The sequence below is a fragment of the Laccaria bicolor genome, genomic scaffold, assembly GCF_000143565.1.
Source record: "Laccaria bicolor S238N-H82 LACBIscaffold_12 genomic scaffold, whole genome shotgun sequence".
In the NCBI taxonomy this organism is placed as follows: Eukaryota; Fungi; Basidiomycota; class Agaricomycetes; order Agaricales; family Hydnangiaceae; genus Laccaria; species Laccaria bicolor.
Genome location: NW_001889883.1, coordinates 396,233 through 411,427, shown reverse-complemented (window position 1 = coordinate 411,427; position 15,195 = coordinate 396,233). Strand labels below are relative to the sequence as shown.

The window sequence follows — 15,195 nt, the reverse complement described above, 5'->3', positions numbered from 1 at the left end:
TGGTTCCCGTTTCCTTCAAAGACATACTACGTTCAGAAGAGATTGATTGTGCAGAAACAGGAGCGTAAATCTAGGGTTTACGTATTTCATCCATAGAATCCCAAACGAAACCGTTCATCGCCATTCGACTGTTGAGGGTTACTCGTACACATGTTGATATACATTCGACGAATAGTTGATAACAAAAACAGGCAAACAAGAGAGAGTTACCCTATGTAACGTATGCCGACCACCTATGGACGATGAAGATAATCATTGAACTGGGAGAACGGGGAACGTCGTAAGAATTAGTGTTCAACGCAGGAAAGACGTGATCTTACAGCATCATACGAAACGCTTGCGGGTTGGCAGCTACTGCCTCCTTCCCCCGGCCCAAAGCTACACTATACATCGGGGTAAAATGTCAGTCGAAAAAAAGGCTAAATCATATGCGATGAAAAGCTCACGAAAGCACGACTCAAGAAGTTGTTGTACATTCCGTTGAATTCACTCTCACTGCAAATTGCAATCAGATTTTCGCCCTAAACAAGTTTCCCATAATGAATGGCTCACCTGGGGGTCTTAGAGCCTTTGCTCTTCAGATAGCTGTCAAGTTCATTCCGGACCGTTGCTAGAATCGCCCGTTAGTCGGGGGGAAAAGGATACTCTTGATAAACGAACTTCTGGTAAATGGCTTGCTGCCTTGACCGCCGCCGCCGTTTAGCGCCGCCATAACATTGCCACTGAGAGGGTGTGTACTCGAAGCAATCGATGTGAAACCTGTTTTGTCACAGTTCTTGATGATGCCATTGCAACAGAGAGCTCCGAGCACAAGAGTGACCTAGAGTAAAAGTTAGGCCTAATCCACACCAAGGGCGTCTATTGCGTACTGTTCCACAAAGAGCGGCGATGCCGCAAGGTAGGAGAGACCAGAGGGTGACGGGTGTTGGCTGAGTAATATCTTTCAGCAACATAGTAAAGCTGTCGGGGGAAATTGCCTACGAGGTTTGCCACGGCAGCAATGCATGCTCCTGCGGGAATCTGGCAGTACCAGACAAATTGATCTAGGCAAGTGGCACGTTCTTGGTAGTAATGATAAGTCAGGCTGGTTTCCGTGGGGCTTGGGATGTATTCGGCATAATTGCTAGCAGGACTGGCAACGTCCAACTCCCCGCGTTTGAAGGCTTCATCCGTGGTAGGGTTCTCCCAGTTGCGCACATCGACGACAAGAGGGTTCGCCTTCGCGAAGGAGATGGTGAGCGCTGCTGTGAGGATCTGCAGGATGAGCATCAGATTGAATGCTGCTTCTCGAGCTCGCGCCGCCTTTATAAACCCGTGGAAAGCATAGCATACAGAAGGTTACCGTCTTCGCGACGTCATCGCCCGAGATGTCGGCGAATGGTATTTTGCGTTAGCCAATCCGCTCAGCCGTCGAAGACCGTCAAAGTATGCTGTGATCTCGCTTGAGCATCAAATGGAAGAAAGTCTTTGCAACAAACCTGTACAGGTTTGGTTTGAAGAAAGCGAACAGTACATCAGTCAGTGCGGAGAATGATTGTCTCAAAGCTGACAGATGAGACCACATGGCAGACAAGATGGTTATCTAGAGCTCGGGAGGCTTGTGGCTTTGGAAGTTCGCGGCTTTGTTGCGGCTGTTCACCAGATGTGCTTAGATGTCTAGAGCCATCATTGGATAAATTCCGCTGTCGGCGTAGTGGTTCTACTTGAAAAGAAAAAGGTCGTGACGAGACGATGCGAAAGCTGAGATCGATATTCAAGTTCCTTCTAGACTCGAGCCAAGTCCCTTTTTGTAAATTGAAGACAGTCGTTCAATAGATTACCGTAGGAAACTGACTCGGGACTGGTCCGAGTCTAAGTTCCTTCCAAAACCTCGTAGAAAGTCATTACTGACCATTAGGCGTCCGAGGAAATGATGATAAGGGTCCAAACTGAGGAGGTCCGGGAAAGGCTAGTAGGCGTCTTGACAAGTTTTCTGATAGATGTAAGCCTTTCGAATGTAGTGAATTGGTTTTGAACGGAGTGAGGAAAAGTTGAGTGACCGGCTATTGCCGGCCCTTCCACTGGCAGCTGTAGCACTCTCTCGTTCACAAATTACGATTGGTATCGAGGTGATTCTAGCGCGCCGCTGCGACATCGAGATATCGGGGCTTCACTCAACTGTTGCTAGATTTGACCCGCAAAGCATTATGCACCATCTAGGCTCTTCACTGGCAACGCGAACTTATGTCGGACCTGTTTACTCTTGGTTTACTCTCTGCACGGGGTCATGGTCGCAGCGTTCACTCGACCTAACTATGTACAAATCTATCGATTAAACAACTCTGCACTCACTGGACAGGTCCATAGAAGCTCACGCCGTTTTTTGTCCACAAAAAAAAATACGAAAATGGGCCGGGAGTAGAACGAACGCGCAAGGCCACAACGCGAGAGTGGCCGCTCTCCTTTTGAAATCATGGCCGCGAGTTTATCGTTGAGCTCTTTACTCGATTTCTCTTGGTTACGAAGGTAGTGATTGATTGCGCATGGCCCGGGCAGTTCGCGATTATGGGTAAAAAAGAGGGACCAGTGAGGACTACTGCCCGCTTAATCTGTTCTCATGCCTGGGTGACGTCCTGTTATTTCGCGGTTCATTGACGCCCAAGAAGAGTTTTCATTTTACCTTGCTGCATTCCATGGACAGTCCTATGACGTATTCCAAGTGTTCTCCCATCCTTTTATCCTCCCTATCCTCTCGCTCGGAGCCGTCATTTCTGCCTTCTCTCCTCAAGGTTCGATGATGTGGTGATGGCAAAGCAATTGCAACGGCAACTTGAATACTCGTCCTTGATGATACGGTCTTATGATCGTCTTCGCAACATCCTCGGAACGGTTTCACGAATAACAAACTCGGATGGTGTTGGAGCAGACCTTCTTCAAGCTGCTTGTTACCGCCGCCAATTACCACTGCAGACAAAGGCTGACCACGAAGCGATGTCAGGACCAAAAAGTAAAACCATTCATTGGACGACAAACCATTATACTCCCCCAGCGCGCATCGTTCCCCCGCGTCATACCATCCTTTAGGTAATTCGTGTGCAAATCCCATAATCTCGGCTCTTCACCAATATCCACGACAGCCGGAATGCTTCCGAAGCCTTCTGACGGCACAACACTTCCGAAGTAAAACCCCCAATGTCCTGCACTGTTGACGAAGTGCACTCGCTTCCACCCCAACACAGCGATGATCCCCGCGCTGAACAGGGCGACTGAGAGAAAGGCCAAAATAAGAGGAGGCGACGCCGTGGGTGAATTAGTGACGGGGCTCTGTCCATCAGCGGACATTGTCATTGTGGGTGCCGAGTCTGTGCTGGTTTGCATGGCCATAGTCGACGAGGGTCATGTTCCAAGGGCCCAAGGAGAGAGGCACCTATGTACTTTACCTTGCTTGGCAAGGTCTATTACCACGGTCATAATTATGTAACCCGTACTGCTGGCCCCCAAGGTCATATCTCGCTTTTATTGACGCCGAAACGTTAGAGACCGCTCTAGATTATTGTCAAACCTAACCATACAAGTTCGTCGTACTGGCCCCCAAGGTCATATATCCCTTTTATTGACGCCGAAACGTTAGAGACCGCTCTAGATTATTGTCAAACCTAACCATACAAGTTCGTCGTACTGGCCCCCAAGGTCATATATCCCTTTTATTGACGCCGAAACGTTAGAGACCGCTCTAGACTACTGTCAAACCTAACCATACAAATTCGTCGTACAGGCCCCCAAGGTCATATATCCCTTTTATTGACGCCGAAACGTTAGAGACCGTTCTAGACTGCTGCCAATCCCCGTGTTGCAATGTCATTAACCTTATATCTTTTTTTTCTGGTGCGGCCAAAATATATTCACGGTCTTTATTGTCAGGAATTCTTATCTTATAATCTCTCGTGTAAATGCAGTTGAACAAAAAAAAGGTATGGCTCTCCTCCATACGTCCAAAATGTAATAACTCTTTTTGATCAAGAACTTGAACCACCCTGCTTGCGTGCACCAAATTCATCTCCGCATACGCCCTCAACTCACCTCGTTCCTTGCCATTCCTCATCAACGTCTTCGCTAACATCGCAAAATAAATCATTCCAAGCGCCAACAGCCCCGTGATAGCCACCTGTGGACTCAAAGCCGCCATTGTGGAGGGCGCTGTGAATAGATGCCATTCCTTCAGACAGACTTCGCGTGCGAGAGGTTAAAAGACGCGACACTCACCACTGTAAATTGACGTTACAGATTCGTTCAGACACTGTCCCAGGTTGTAATTATGCGGACCTTTATGAGTATTAGTATGAGCGTTGATAAGTTGCTGAGAATTCTCACCTCCATCCATCCGCACGACCACCTCCCCTTCTTCCACTTCTGCATCTGAGCACTCTCTTTTAAATGTTGCGAATACGCGTTCGAAGTCCTTTATCTCCGCTTTATGATATGAGGTGTGAACGTGACACAATCACACTGCCAAAGTCAGGTGTGGCAGCGTAGTAGTGACGTTCGCCTGAGGTCGCCCATCCCTATTCGCCGCTCTGGCGATGCCATTGCGCCTTCGTCAAGTGTATATACTCCCATATCAGCCAATGTGCCCGTGTTCCAGAGCCACGAGAATGAAAGAGTCACACGCAACTACCAACCAATGTCCATATCCAAAATGACGTCATCGTGGAGGATGCAGGGATACGATAGTGTGCAACGCCAAGTCCAACTCGACCGGATATGCGTACCCCGCTTAAACGGGTTCACAGGCACGCTTTCTTCAGGACCAGCGTGATGCGCTATTCTATAACACAGTATCACCGGATCTTGATAAGTTAACTAAGCAAAACCTTTACCACTCCCATCTCTTTTTTTCACTATGCAATCCGATACATCTCAGTTGTCTTTGTGGGACACAACCACTGCAACTTCATGTCTTACCCCATATACTCGTTCAGAAATCATCACCGCATGGCCACTGCCAACTTTGCCTTCTCGTGATCGCCAAACAAGATCTACGCTTATTAATGCTGCCACTGGTTTATCGGCAGCAAATCAAGCTTACCTTCTAGACAATCTGAGAACTTGTCATCTGGGTCTATCTGTCCCCACCATAATTGATGAAGCAGATCCTGCTTCGTGGACAGTCAGCTTGGTCACAAAGGAGCTACAGAACTATACATTGTCTCAAATCCATTTTGCATGCGATGACCTTCTGCATGCAACTCCCCATTCCAGGTCCCAAATGATGGAGGCAATCACTTCATTGTCTATTGAAGATCAAGTACATGTGCGGAAGTCTTTATCCAGTGTTTTACCGGGTAAAAGACGTTCAGACATTGCTTTTGCTGGACCCTCAAAACGCAGAAGAACAAACACCGAACAAGCTAATCAAAGAGAGGTCTGTTTACAAGACCAAGAAATGCAAATTGGGTCTTTGGTTACCGACATTGCACATGAAAACACGGTTGTTGATTGGACTCCAGAGTTCGATAACAGATTTCTCCATCTTCCCTCCGAACAGCAGATGAACGAAGGCGTTTCAAATTTCTTGTTGCATACTGGTAACGATGTGTTAGCCTCAGCTGTTTGCGCGTCGTGTGCTAGGGAGGTTGGCACCACTGAAGTCGTCACATATGACCCCAAAGAAATTCCCTTCCCTCATCATTTGCGTCCTTCTCGTCCCCATCCGGATCACCGTTTGACAGACGGAATGCTCCTTGAACATGCAGGTATTAACACTGCAGGATTTGCCACTATCTGCGATCAATGCAATCACAAGTTGTCGAAAAACTCCCTACCTCCTCTGTCCCTTGCAAATAACATGTGGATCGGAGATATCCCATGGGTGTTGAAAGTCCTCAGCCTTCCTGAGCGTCTCCTCATTGCAAAATATTACCCAGTGGCCTACATCGTTAAACTGTATCCCAAAGACAAACGTGCCCGTTATTGGAAGTCAGAAATGGCCAGTGGATTGAAAGGAAATGTGTCCACCTACCGCCTTGACAGCGAAGAAATTCAAGATATGATTCAAGGACCTTGTATGCCCCCACCTGCTTCTATATTATCATCAATTATCGGGGTGACCTTTGTAGGGCCCAAAAATGTACCTTCATCCTTGATGCCTGAAATGCTGTACGTTCAACGAAATCGCGTTAGACGGGCATTGGAATGGTTGAAGGCCAATAATCCCCTTTACCGTGACATGGTTATATCAGAAGAACGACTTTCCCAATTACCAGAGACTGGCGTTCCACGAGAGATTATGTCAACTGTGAAGCATTCATCAGATGTTGGTGCATTAGCTCGAGAACAGGATGGTTACGTACCAATAGATGAAGAAGATCGTCTTGAGGAAGAGCTTGATATCCCTCAAGGTTCGTGTATATCTTCTCGTTATTATTATAAATAAAACTCACGCCTACTCAGATTACGCTTTTGGCATTGCATCAGATGTTGTTACATTCGAAGACAACGATATAGAAATGGACGTAGCTGGTAAGCTTTCTACAGTCTTTTGACCACTGAGGTGTTGATCATAAATATATATATATAAAGATGACATCCCTGCCTCTGTCATACCGATGCAAGCCACAGGCATGATCGATATTTCTGGGTCTGGTGTCACAGATAGCGACGTTGCGTCTCATGCTTTTGCAAACGCATCTGAAGAAGATCAAACCCCTTCATTCCTGATACGCAGATCTAGTGCCTTTATCAATGAATATGCACGTAAAGATGAAACAACGGGTTTGAGGTCAGATGGGGGACCAAGCAATCCTAACCATCTCCTGGGATCCTTTCCCGTCCTTTTCCCATATGGTGCTGGCGGATTTGATGTTTGGCGTAAGGAAACCGTACCCTATGAAGTTCACTCACGCTGGGCACTCCAATATCACGATAAACGCTTTCGTTACGATCTCCAATTCATCTTCCAAGTGTTCGGTGTCATGCAGAAAAGATTGGTCTGCCGTTCCGCAGCATTGCAGATGCAAAGATCTGCATATCGTAACAATGAAGTTGCCATACGAATGTTGAAGCCTGCCGATCTTCTGAAAGCGAGTGCTGAAGAAGCTCGTCGAGTACCTTTCTCAAATCCTTCTGTACAAGCTCTTCGCTCACAGATAACTGCTGTACGAGCAAACGTCCAAGGCACCGATGAGTCTCGGAAAAGCATTAGAACCAAGATTTGGAGCGCAACGGTGGTACTTAACCCACCCAACCTTTGGATAACTATCAATCCGAGCGATACTCAAGACCCCATAGCGCAAGTTATGGCTGGCGTCGAGATAGATTTGGATAAGTTTGATTCATTAGTTGGCCCATCTTCAAAGGAACGTAACTCGACGATTGCAAAGGATCCCTATGCATCAGCACGCTTTTTTCATCTAGTCATCCAGGTCATTCTAGAGGAACTGTTTGGGTTAACAGCTTCGAAAGGAGCCAAGAAAATACAACGCAAACCTGGCATAGTTGGGGAACTGAAGGCGTACATTGGCTCTGTCGAAGCTCAAGGTCGGGGAAGTCTTCACCTTCATATTATAATGTGGCTAGTTGGGGGCCCTACGGCGGAAGATATGAAGGTACTGTTAACAAGTCAAGCGTTCAGAGACAGGGTCTGTGACTTTATACGCACATGCATTAGTGCGGACATCGACGAGCTTGGTGAAGCTGAAATAAAGGCTTTGCCAAAGGAAAAAAGTGTCGCTTTTTCACGGCCATTAGATCCAGCAGAGGATCATTACGCTCAGAAGTGCAAATCAAGGGACAAAGCTATCGCTAGAGCAGTTCAGTTTCATTCATGCACTCCAGATACTTGTCTCAGAATGGTAAATAATCGCCAAATCTGTAAAAGGCGAGCGCCCTTTCCTCTTTCCAGCTTGGAATGGGTCGAGCCTTCTGGCGCTTGGGGGCCAAAACGATACTGCGGAAAACTGAACAATTGGAACAAGTGGATACTACGTGCGCTGCGGGCCAACCATGACATCAAGTTGATAACAAATGCACCTGTGACCAAGAATATTACGTGGTACCTTTCAACGTACACCTCAAAAAAACAATCGCGTTCCAAAAATAGTTCTGCAGTGCTAGCCAATCGTCTTGCTTTCCACAACCTACAAGAAAAACACGATCACGACAGCATCAACAGAAATAAAAGGCTGCTGACCCGTTGCGTTAATTCCATTAGCCGTGATCAAGAGTTCAGTGCACCTGAAGTAATCAGCTATATCATGGGATGGGGAGATCGGTATATCTCGCACCACTTCGTTCCCATATTTTGGGATAGCGCCGCAGCTGCACTGAAAAAGACGTTTCCTGGTTTGAAAAGAAAAACGTTAGTCATCATGTCTTCCATGCGCTCTATTTTTTTTTGACCTTTTTGCATATAATAGCCATTGGTCGACAACATTTCCTGACAATGCAATGCAGTTAGATGCAACCCAAGGCACTGGGACAGAAGCAGTAGAAGAAGTTCTCGTACGTTGCCTTATCTTTTGACATTGTCAAGATGCCTAATCCAACGTAGGACGATTCTGTAAGAGTTGAGATAATCGATGGCAACTTTACAATACGTGATCAGCTCAAAGACTACGCTTTTCGTGGGGATGGCCTAGATTCTTACAGCTTCCTTGACTTCTGTCTGGACACCTATGATGGCGAACCGCTCAAACCAAAGAACGATAATAATGATGGTGTACGAAGAGGAAGGACTACGCACGACAGGTTTCCGTACAAAGACGGATCGGGTAAAGGGTCGAGATGTAGGGTTATGCGAGCTAAAGGTCATGAAACAATGCCCGAATTTATCGGACGTTGGTTCCCAAGAAGCGACAAAACGGACGAACGAGACTTTTATACGGCAAGTATGTTGCTCCTGTTAAAACCCTGGCGCTCGATATCAGCCGATTTGCTTGGAACACATATTACTTGGGCGGACAGCTTTTCACATTTTATGCTCAGTGCATCCCCACGGACCAAAAATATCCTCACTAACATTCAATATTTTCATGAATGTTCGGACGGGGCGAAAAACCAGATAGATTATTCGACGCAGGGAGGCATTCTCACACAGCGCGAGGTTGATGTACAACGACAAGAGCAAGTGGTAGAAGATGATGAGGAGACGGAACTTACGGAGTGGGATGTCGAACACGCCAAAGCTTCTCGTGTATCATCACGTCTCGAGAACTTCGGCATAGATGCCCTAGCAATCGCCGGCGCCAGTGGAATTTTTCCAACTTTGCCTGTTGAAACCGTATATCGTCAAGGCGCACAAACGGCAACAATGGATGATCTCACGCAGTTTCTTCAATGGGATCAGGAATTGACGGCCATTGTCCGCACTCAAGATGAATGCGTGTTACATCAATCGGTACCAAACCATCTTCCAACTCGGCCTGGTCAAAGTGTTTCAGAAGCAGTTCTAAGGGCAGACACTCCAAAAATTTCACCTTCAACACGGCCCGAACTCGCAATCTTGAACGCAGAACAAAGAAGAGTGCATAACATTGTTGAAGACAACCTTCTTTGCCATCTTGCAGGTCGTAAACCTCCACAATTGCTGATGATCGTCCAAGGTCAAGGAGGCACGGGAAAATCTTTAGTGATTAAAACGATTTCCGACACATTTGCAGAACACAGGGCCAGTAGTGCTTTAGCTAAAACGGCAACGTCGGGTGTCGCGGCCAGCCTCATAGGAGGGCAAACGTTGCACTCTTGGGCCGCGCTTGGCATCCGCGCTCCTAGTTCAAGCGATTGGCTATCGAATGCACTACCACTCACTGCCGCTAAACGCAAAAGAAATATACCTGGAGTCATAAGTTTGATCATTGACGAATGTTCGATGCTTACCAAAGTAGTCTTAGCTTGCTTGGCCGAAGTCGTGGAGTACATTCGAGGTGCAAATGGCGAAGGTGACGCGACAAAGCCGTTTGGAGGATTGAACGTCATTATGTTTGGCGACTTTCATCAATTCCCTCCGGTGTCAAATTCAACTGGTGCTTTGTACCATCCATCGGTGGCCTCAGGTTCACAACTACTTCGTCAATACATTGGAAAACTGCTGTACGAGCAGTTCCAAACAGTTGTTATTTTGAAAGAGCAGAAAAGAGTCGTTGATATAGTGTGGAAATGCGTGTTAGACCGTTTGAGAGAAGGGGAGTGTACTGAAGAAGACTTGAAGGAAGTGCGTAAACTCATAATCTCTGAAGACGACAATGATAATGAAGATTTTTCCTCCGAAAAATGGGATAACGCCGTACTGGTCACTTCTCGACACGCGGTTCGAGAAAAGTGGAACAAAGCTGCCATTGCTCGTCATTGTGCTCGTACCGGTAATCGATTGTATATCTGTCCAGCTGAAGATACAGAAGGTATAGCCCGTACGCCGTTGCCAATCGAAAGACGTGTCCTGGTCGCAGGCATGCAGACAAAACCTTGTGGAAATCTAGCAGATGAAGTTAAAATAGCAGTGGGAATGCGAGTCATGGTCACCCTGAACCTGTCAACCGACAAAGACTTGGCAAACGGCACCAGAGGCACGATTGAGGAAATCATATTGGACCCTCGAGAAAACTACATTGAGCCGGATGAGGACGGCGCCATCCGTTTGTCGTACCCTCCGGCTCTGGTTTTGTTCAAACCTGATGTGGAGGTCACCTATCAATTCGACGGTCTGAGAAAAGGCCTTTTACCTATATGTCCATCGGAAAGGGGTTTCACTATTACTGACGCAAAGGGTCATTCTTTCCGAATCCACAGACGGCAGCTAGCCACAACCCCTGCTTATGCGTTTACCGACTTCAAATCGCAAGGGCAAACACTTTTTATCCTGTTCATCGACATCGCTTCACCACCTGGGGGGTCACTGTCGAATTTCAATGCGTATGTTGCTTTATCACGCGGACGAGGCCGCTTTGCTATAAGGCTTCTCCGAGATTTTGATGACGCACTGTTCACAACCCATCCTTCGGAACATCTCCGTTTGGAGGACATTCGACTGCGTCGATTGGACGCTGCTACTGCGTTGCTATATCCATGAATCATCAAAAAACGATTAATATGTAGAATAAAGAACTTAGTGCTATTCAGTGTGCATATATCAATTGAACCACGCAACATGCCCTGCAAAACGATGAATTGTCAATGAGCAAATACCTGTCAGATGCCTTGAACACTTACTGCTTCGTTTGGTTCATTTCCAGTTATTCTGTAAGAACTTCTTTTATGATTTTGGTGATATCGCATCATCATAAATTTCACGTTCTATCTATTATTACAGTATGTACTCTTATCTTTCATGCTCGCTGAAGCGAAGTAGAAAGAAAAGCCCGTCGTTGAGGAGTGAGTGGCTTTATATAGCGCTTGAAGTTTAGGGCCAGCCGGAATGTCACCATTCAGCTGGCCCTAAATAGCGAGCACTATATATACCAGCTGGCATTGACGCGTTCTGGTTTCTGCTTCCTTACTTCCTCTTTCCACGTATGTTGCTGGGTAGACTCTAATTATGTAGTAGTGTATTTAGAATTTATAAGTGATGATTTGACGCACCGAACTTCAATCGTCGACATCAGGGGATGCCTCTCCTAAACAACGGCGTCCTCCGTCATAACTTGGTCAAAACTAAGCGCTTAAAGCACACAAGTCATTCACATTGATGATGTCCGAGACTCGCTCCCCAAAAAAAAGACGGGTAGAAGTGAGTCGAATTACATTATATACGTCGTGAACATCAACTCACTCATAGGACACAGCTGGCATCGACCTTCGTAGATTTAGAAGCTGTAGTCGACGTGGAAGAAGACGACAATGATCCTGACGAAGAAATCCTCCGTGAGTGAATGTGCACCTCATTTGACGATACTTATACCCCCTATAGATGATCTTATTGACGATGAGGAGCCGGACAACGACGAAGCTGGTGCACATGGGAACTTGTTGCGTGAATTCGATTCACGAGGAGGAGATATCGATGCTGGATGGCAGAGTTTCATGGAACGCGCTCACATTCGATCAGTTGACGACGAAAGTCACAACCTTCCTGATTATCAAGGCCCAAGGACTGATGACTATCGTCTTTACGAAATAACTTGTCCAGTAGGATTGGCTTGTAACATATCTGTTGATTTATGAACTAATCAGCCGCTGCAGATTGGGAAAGAAGAAACCACCATTTTGCGAATCCTTCAAGCATTTGTGAATTGGAGCACAGTGTCTCCTCCCGTGAGATCAGCCTTTGCTCGCAATTGCCATCCTGGACGAATTTTCGTTGAAGCTGCCTCTTTCAATGCAGCCAATGCCGTGGCTCGGCAATTCGACGTTCTCAAAAAAAGCGACGTGAGGGTTTTGCCTCATGAAGAAGCTCACCTGTGTCTATCAAGTGAAATCCGATTTACACCATCCCCTGATTCCTGGATTAGAATCCGAAAGGGTCGATATCGAGGGGACATCGCTTACATTCGCCACGTTGATTCTAGGTCGCTGCATATTGATGTGATACTCGTGCCTCGCGTTAACTATGATCAAGGCCGTAAACGAAAGCAGGGGATCCGGCCACAACAGCAACTTTTCAATGCTCAAGACGTTCAAATAAAACTTGGCCCTGGCAAAATAGAAAATCGGAATGGCCGCTGGTATTTCCAAGGGGAGACCTACACTGATCGTGGTTACTTCTTGATGTGCGACGTCGATACCGCCGATTATTCACCAAAGCCTGGTTTCCCTACCGCAGCTGAATTGAACAGCTTCAAAGAATGCGAAGAAATACCAACTCATGTCATAATTGCTACGGCGACACAAATCGCTTCACGCACCCTTCGTCCAGGCGACAGGATTCTGACCATTGCTGGTGATTGCGTTGGATTATCGGGTGAAATTTGCACGATAACAGAAGACGAGGCAGAGGTGTACTTGCCAGACCAGGATTTACTCTATTCATTGCCATTACGAGACATCCAACGGAACTTCAAGTCAGGTGACAATGTGGAGGTTGTGGCGGGTATTCACCAAGGCCTAAAAGGTTTTGTCATGACATGCTGTGATCATGTTCTATCACTCTATGACCCGGATTCCAAGATTGAGGTACACAACTCAACTTAGCTATACATTCTAACCTTTTAAATTCCTCCTTCAGGTCGAAGTCCTCGACTGGCAGACAGTGTTTCAGCCTACACCACCAATGTTCGGCGTCCCGTCTAATATTACAAATAAAGAACCAACCACGTCATGGCTTCAAGTTAACAGTGGGCTGAATGGAGAAAGCCTACGTTCCTTGGAGCTTATCAATATGAAATACGATCCAAACCGGAGCTACCAGGGTCGGGAGATCATGGTCGTAAATGGAAACTTCAAAGGTTACTTGGGTCGCATAACGTCTACTTGCGCGGATGATAGTGTTATCGTTGAATTACGCGCAACTTTGCAAAAGGTGCGGCTCAAATTGAGCGATCTCTCCTTGGCGTAAGCACACTCTATCTTTCTCTTCAAACAAATATCCTAATTTTGATATAGAATCGATAACAGACCCCTACAACAAATCAAATCAGACGTTAATGACAGCAAGCAAAGCGTGACCAGAACGGTAGTAATATCAGCAATGGATGTGCCGAAGACACCAATGCCTAATACAGAGGATATTCCCGCAAGTCCATCTTGGGATCCGCTGTCAGAAATGCCGAATACCAACGGTAAATATATTTCGCAATTCATCGATCGAAAAATTATTGAGTCCGATATAGACGCAGCTTGCTATTGGCTAGCCGATGAACGTTTCAAAGGAATGCGTATCTGTTTGAAAATAGCGGATATTGTTGTGCCTACGGAGTATATGGCTTACAAGAACAAGAATTTGGAATTCTTGGAGCCCAAAGGCAACACAGCCGTGGTCAGTTTTCTGCGAGAACGGCAACACATTCCAATGCAGTACCTGGCGCCCCTCGCTCCTGATACGAAACATGTGTTGGTAACGGCCATCAGAGGCGACCGTATGGGAAAGGTTTTCAGAGTTTTGACATATAGCGCACATGAATGCAAGCTGAGAGACATAAGCATACAACCTATTCGCAAGAAAGATGATTTAATGATGGAGACTCAAAATCTTGTTGTAGTTCATCCTTCAAAGAAGTAGACTTCGAATAATTTGTACATTTACGCATTATCATATATTGCATCGACCTCTAGTCAATCTCTTGTACTCTGTACGGACAGTGAACATTGTAACAGTCATCGCCTATGCCCCATCGCAGATGTGTTTCTGCGAAAATATCGTATGAAAGGTGAGCCCTCCTTGACCATTCATACGTTCCAACTCCTTCCAAACCGTATGATAGATGCCATATCATGGGGCAGCCTCGGCCACATGGCCCGTTCCACAAACATGTCGACCAGTAGTATTCGATCGACCGACGTTCCAGTTGGTCAATGTCATATGTTGTAGGTGATCCTTGGCATGAGATCGATATTCCGTTGACGGTCATCCATGGGTAAAAACAATAGATTCGAAAAGGGGAAATTGCGTTCATTTGCGACGTCAAATTGGAGGACAACAATGTCAACAACGCAGATGAGCTTTGACTTTGGTGGATTTTGAGCTCCGTTCCCTAATCATGGGTAAATAACGTCGATATTGTGAAATTACTCGATACTTACGTTGTGCATCCTGACCCACAGAATGCTTTTTGTCGAATCTTCTCTGTCTGGATTGACCTCTCCAGTCTCTCTGTCCACGAACCCATGACTGTCGCACCATGCAACCCACTCAGTCATTGTGCCCGATGGTGTCATAATGTCGATATCTCTAGGGGGATGATCAATGAAAAAGCCAGGTTCTATGACGGCCAATGCTACTGATCCCCCTATAAATCCATGAACGTTCTCCAATGTCTCGAATAACGAATCAATGACTCCGTCGTCCATGAAAGCGCGGATTACGCTCCTGACACGAGTGCTAACGACAGAGCGACAGCTTTCCGCAAACACGGAGTTTATGTGACTGAGCCGAACAAGTTTCGAAAGGGATGGTTCATCACTAGTAGCCTGCTCGATGATACAAGAGACTATGTCTGCTGGCAACTGCTCGGGTATTGACATTGTAACCAAAGGAAGCAAAGATGGCACGGTTTGTTATTATTCTTTCCCTTTCCGCATGTAATGACAATATATATATCAGGACACGCCGGATTGTGAACTTACCTTCAC

General features: G+C 46.4%; 3 protein-coding genes across 3 annotated transcripts; all 3 read right to left on the bottom strand.

Annotated features, from left to right (window-relative positions):
• Positions 1-233: 233 nt before the first annotated feature.
• LACBIDRAFT_297610 (uncharacterized protein) lies at positions 234-953 on the bottom strand (the record flags this gene model as incomplete). The annotated part of the gene is made up of 6 exons (XM_001881054.1): positions 234-260; positions 321-383; positions 447-495; positions 553-610; positions 661-820; positions 870-953. 6 exons carry the CDS (start codon positions 951-953, stop codon positions 234-236), a joined length of 441 nt encoding a protein of 146 aa, XP_001881089.1.
• Positions 954-2,247: 1,294 nt separating this feature from the next.
• LACBIDRAFT_327243 (uncharacterized protein) lies at positions 2,248-3,363 on the bottom strand (the record flags this gene model as incomplete). The annotated part of the gene is made up of 4 exons (XM_001881053.1): positions 2,248-2,292; positions 2,332-2,490; positions 2,660-2,943; positions 3,054-3,363. The coding sequence occupies 4 exons, from the start codon at positions 3,361-3,363 to the stop codon at positions 2,248-2,250; spliced, it is 798 nt and encodes a 265-aa protein (XP_001881088.1).
• A 10,811-nt stretch (positions 3,364-14,174) lies between these two features.
• On the bottom strand, positions 14,175-15,087 carry LACBIDRAFT_297607 (uncharacterized protein; the record flags this gene model as incomplete). The annotated part of the gene is made up of 2 exons (XM_001881052.1): positions 14,175-14,597; positions 14,647-15,087. The coding sequence occupies 2 exons, from the start codon at positions 15,085-15,087 to the stop codon at positions 14,175-14,177; spliced, it is 864 nt and encodes a 287-aa protein (XP_001881087.1).
• Positions 15,088-15,195: the final 108 nt, after the last annotated feature.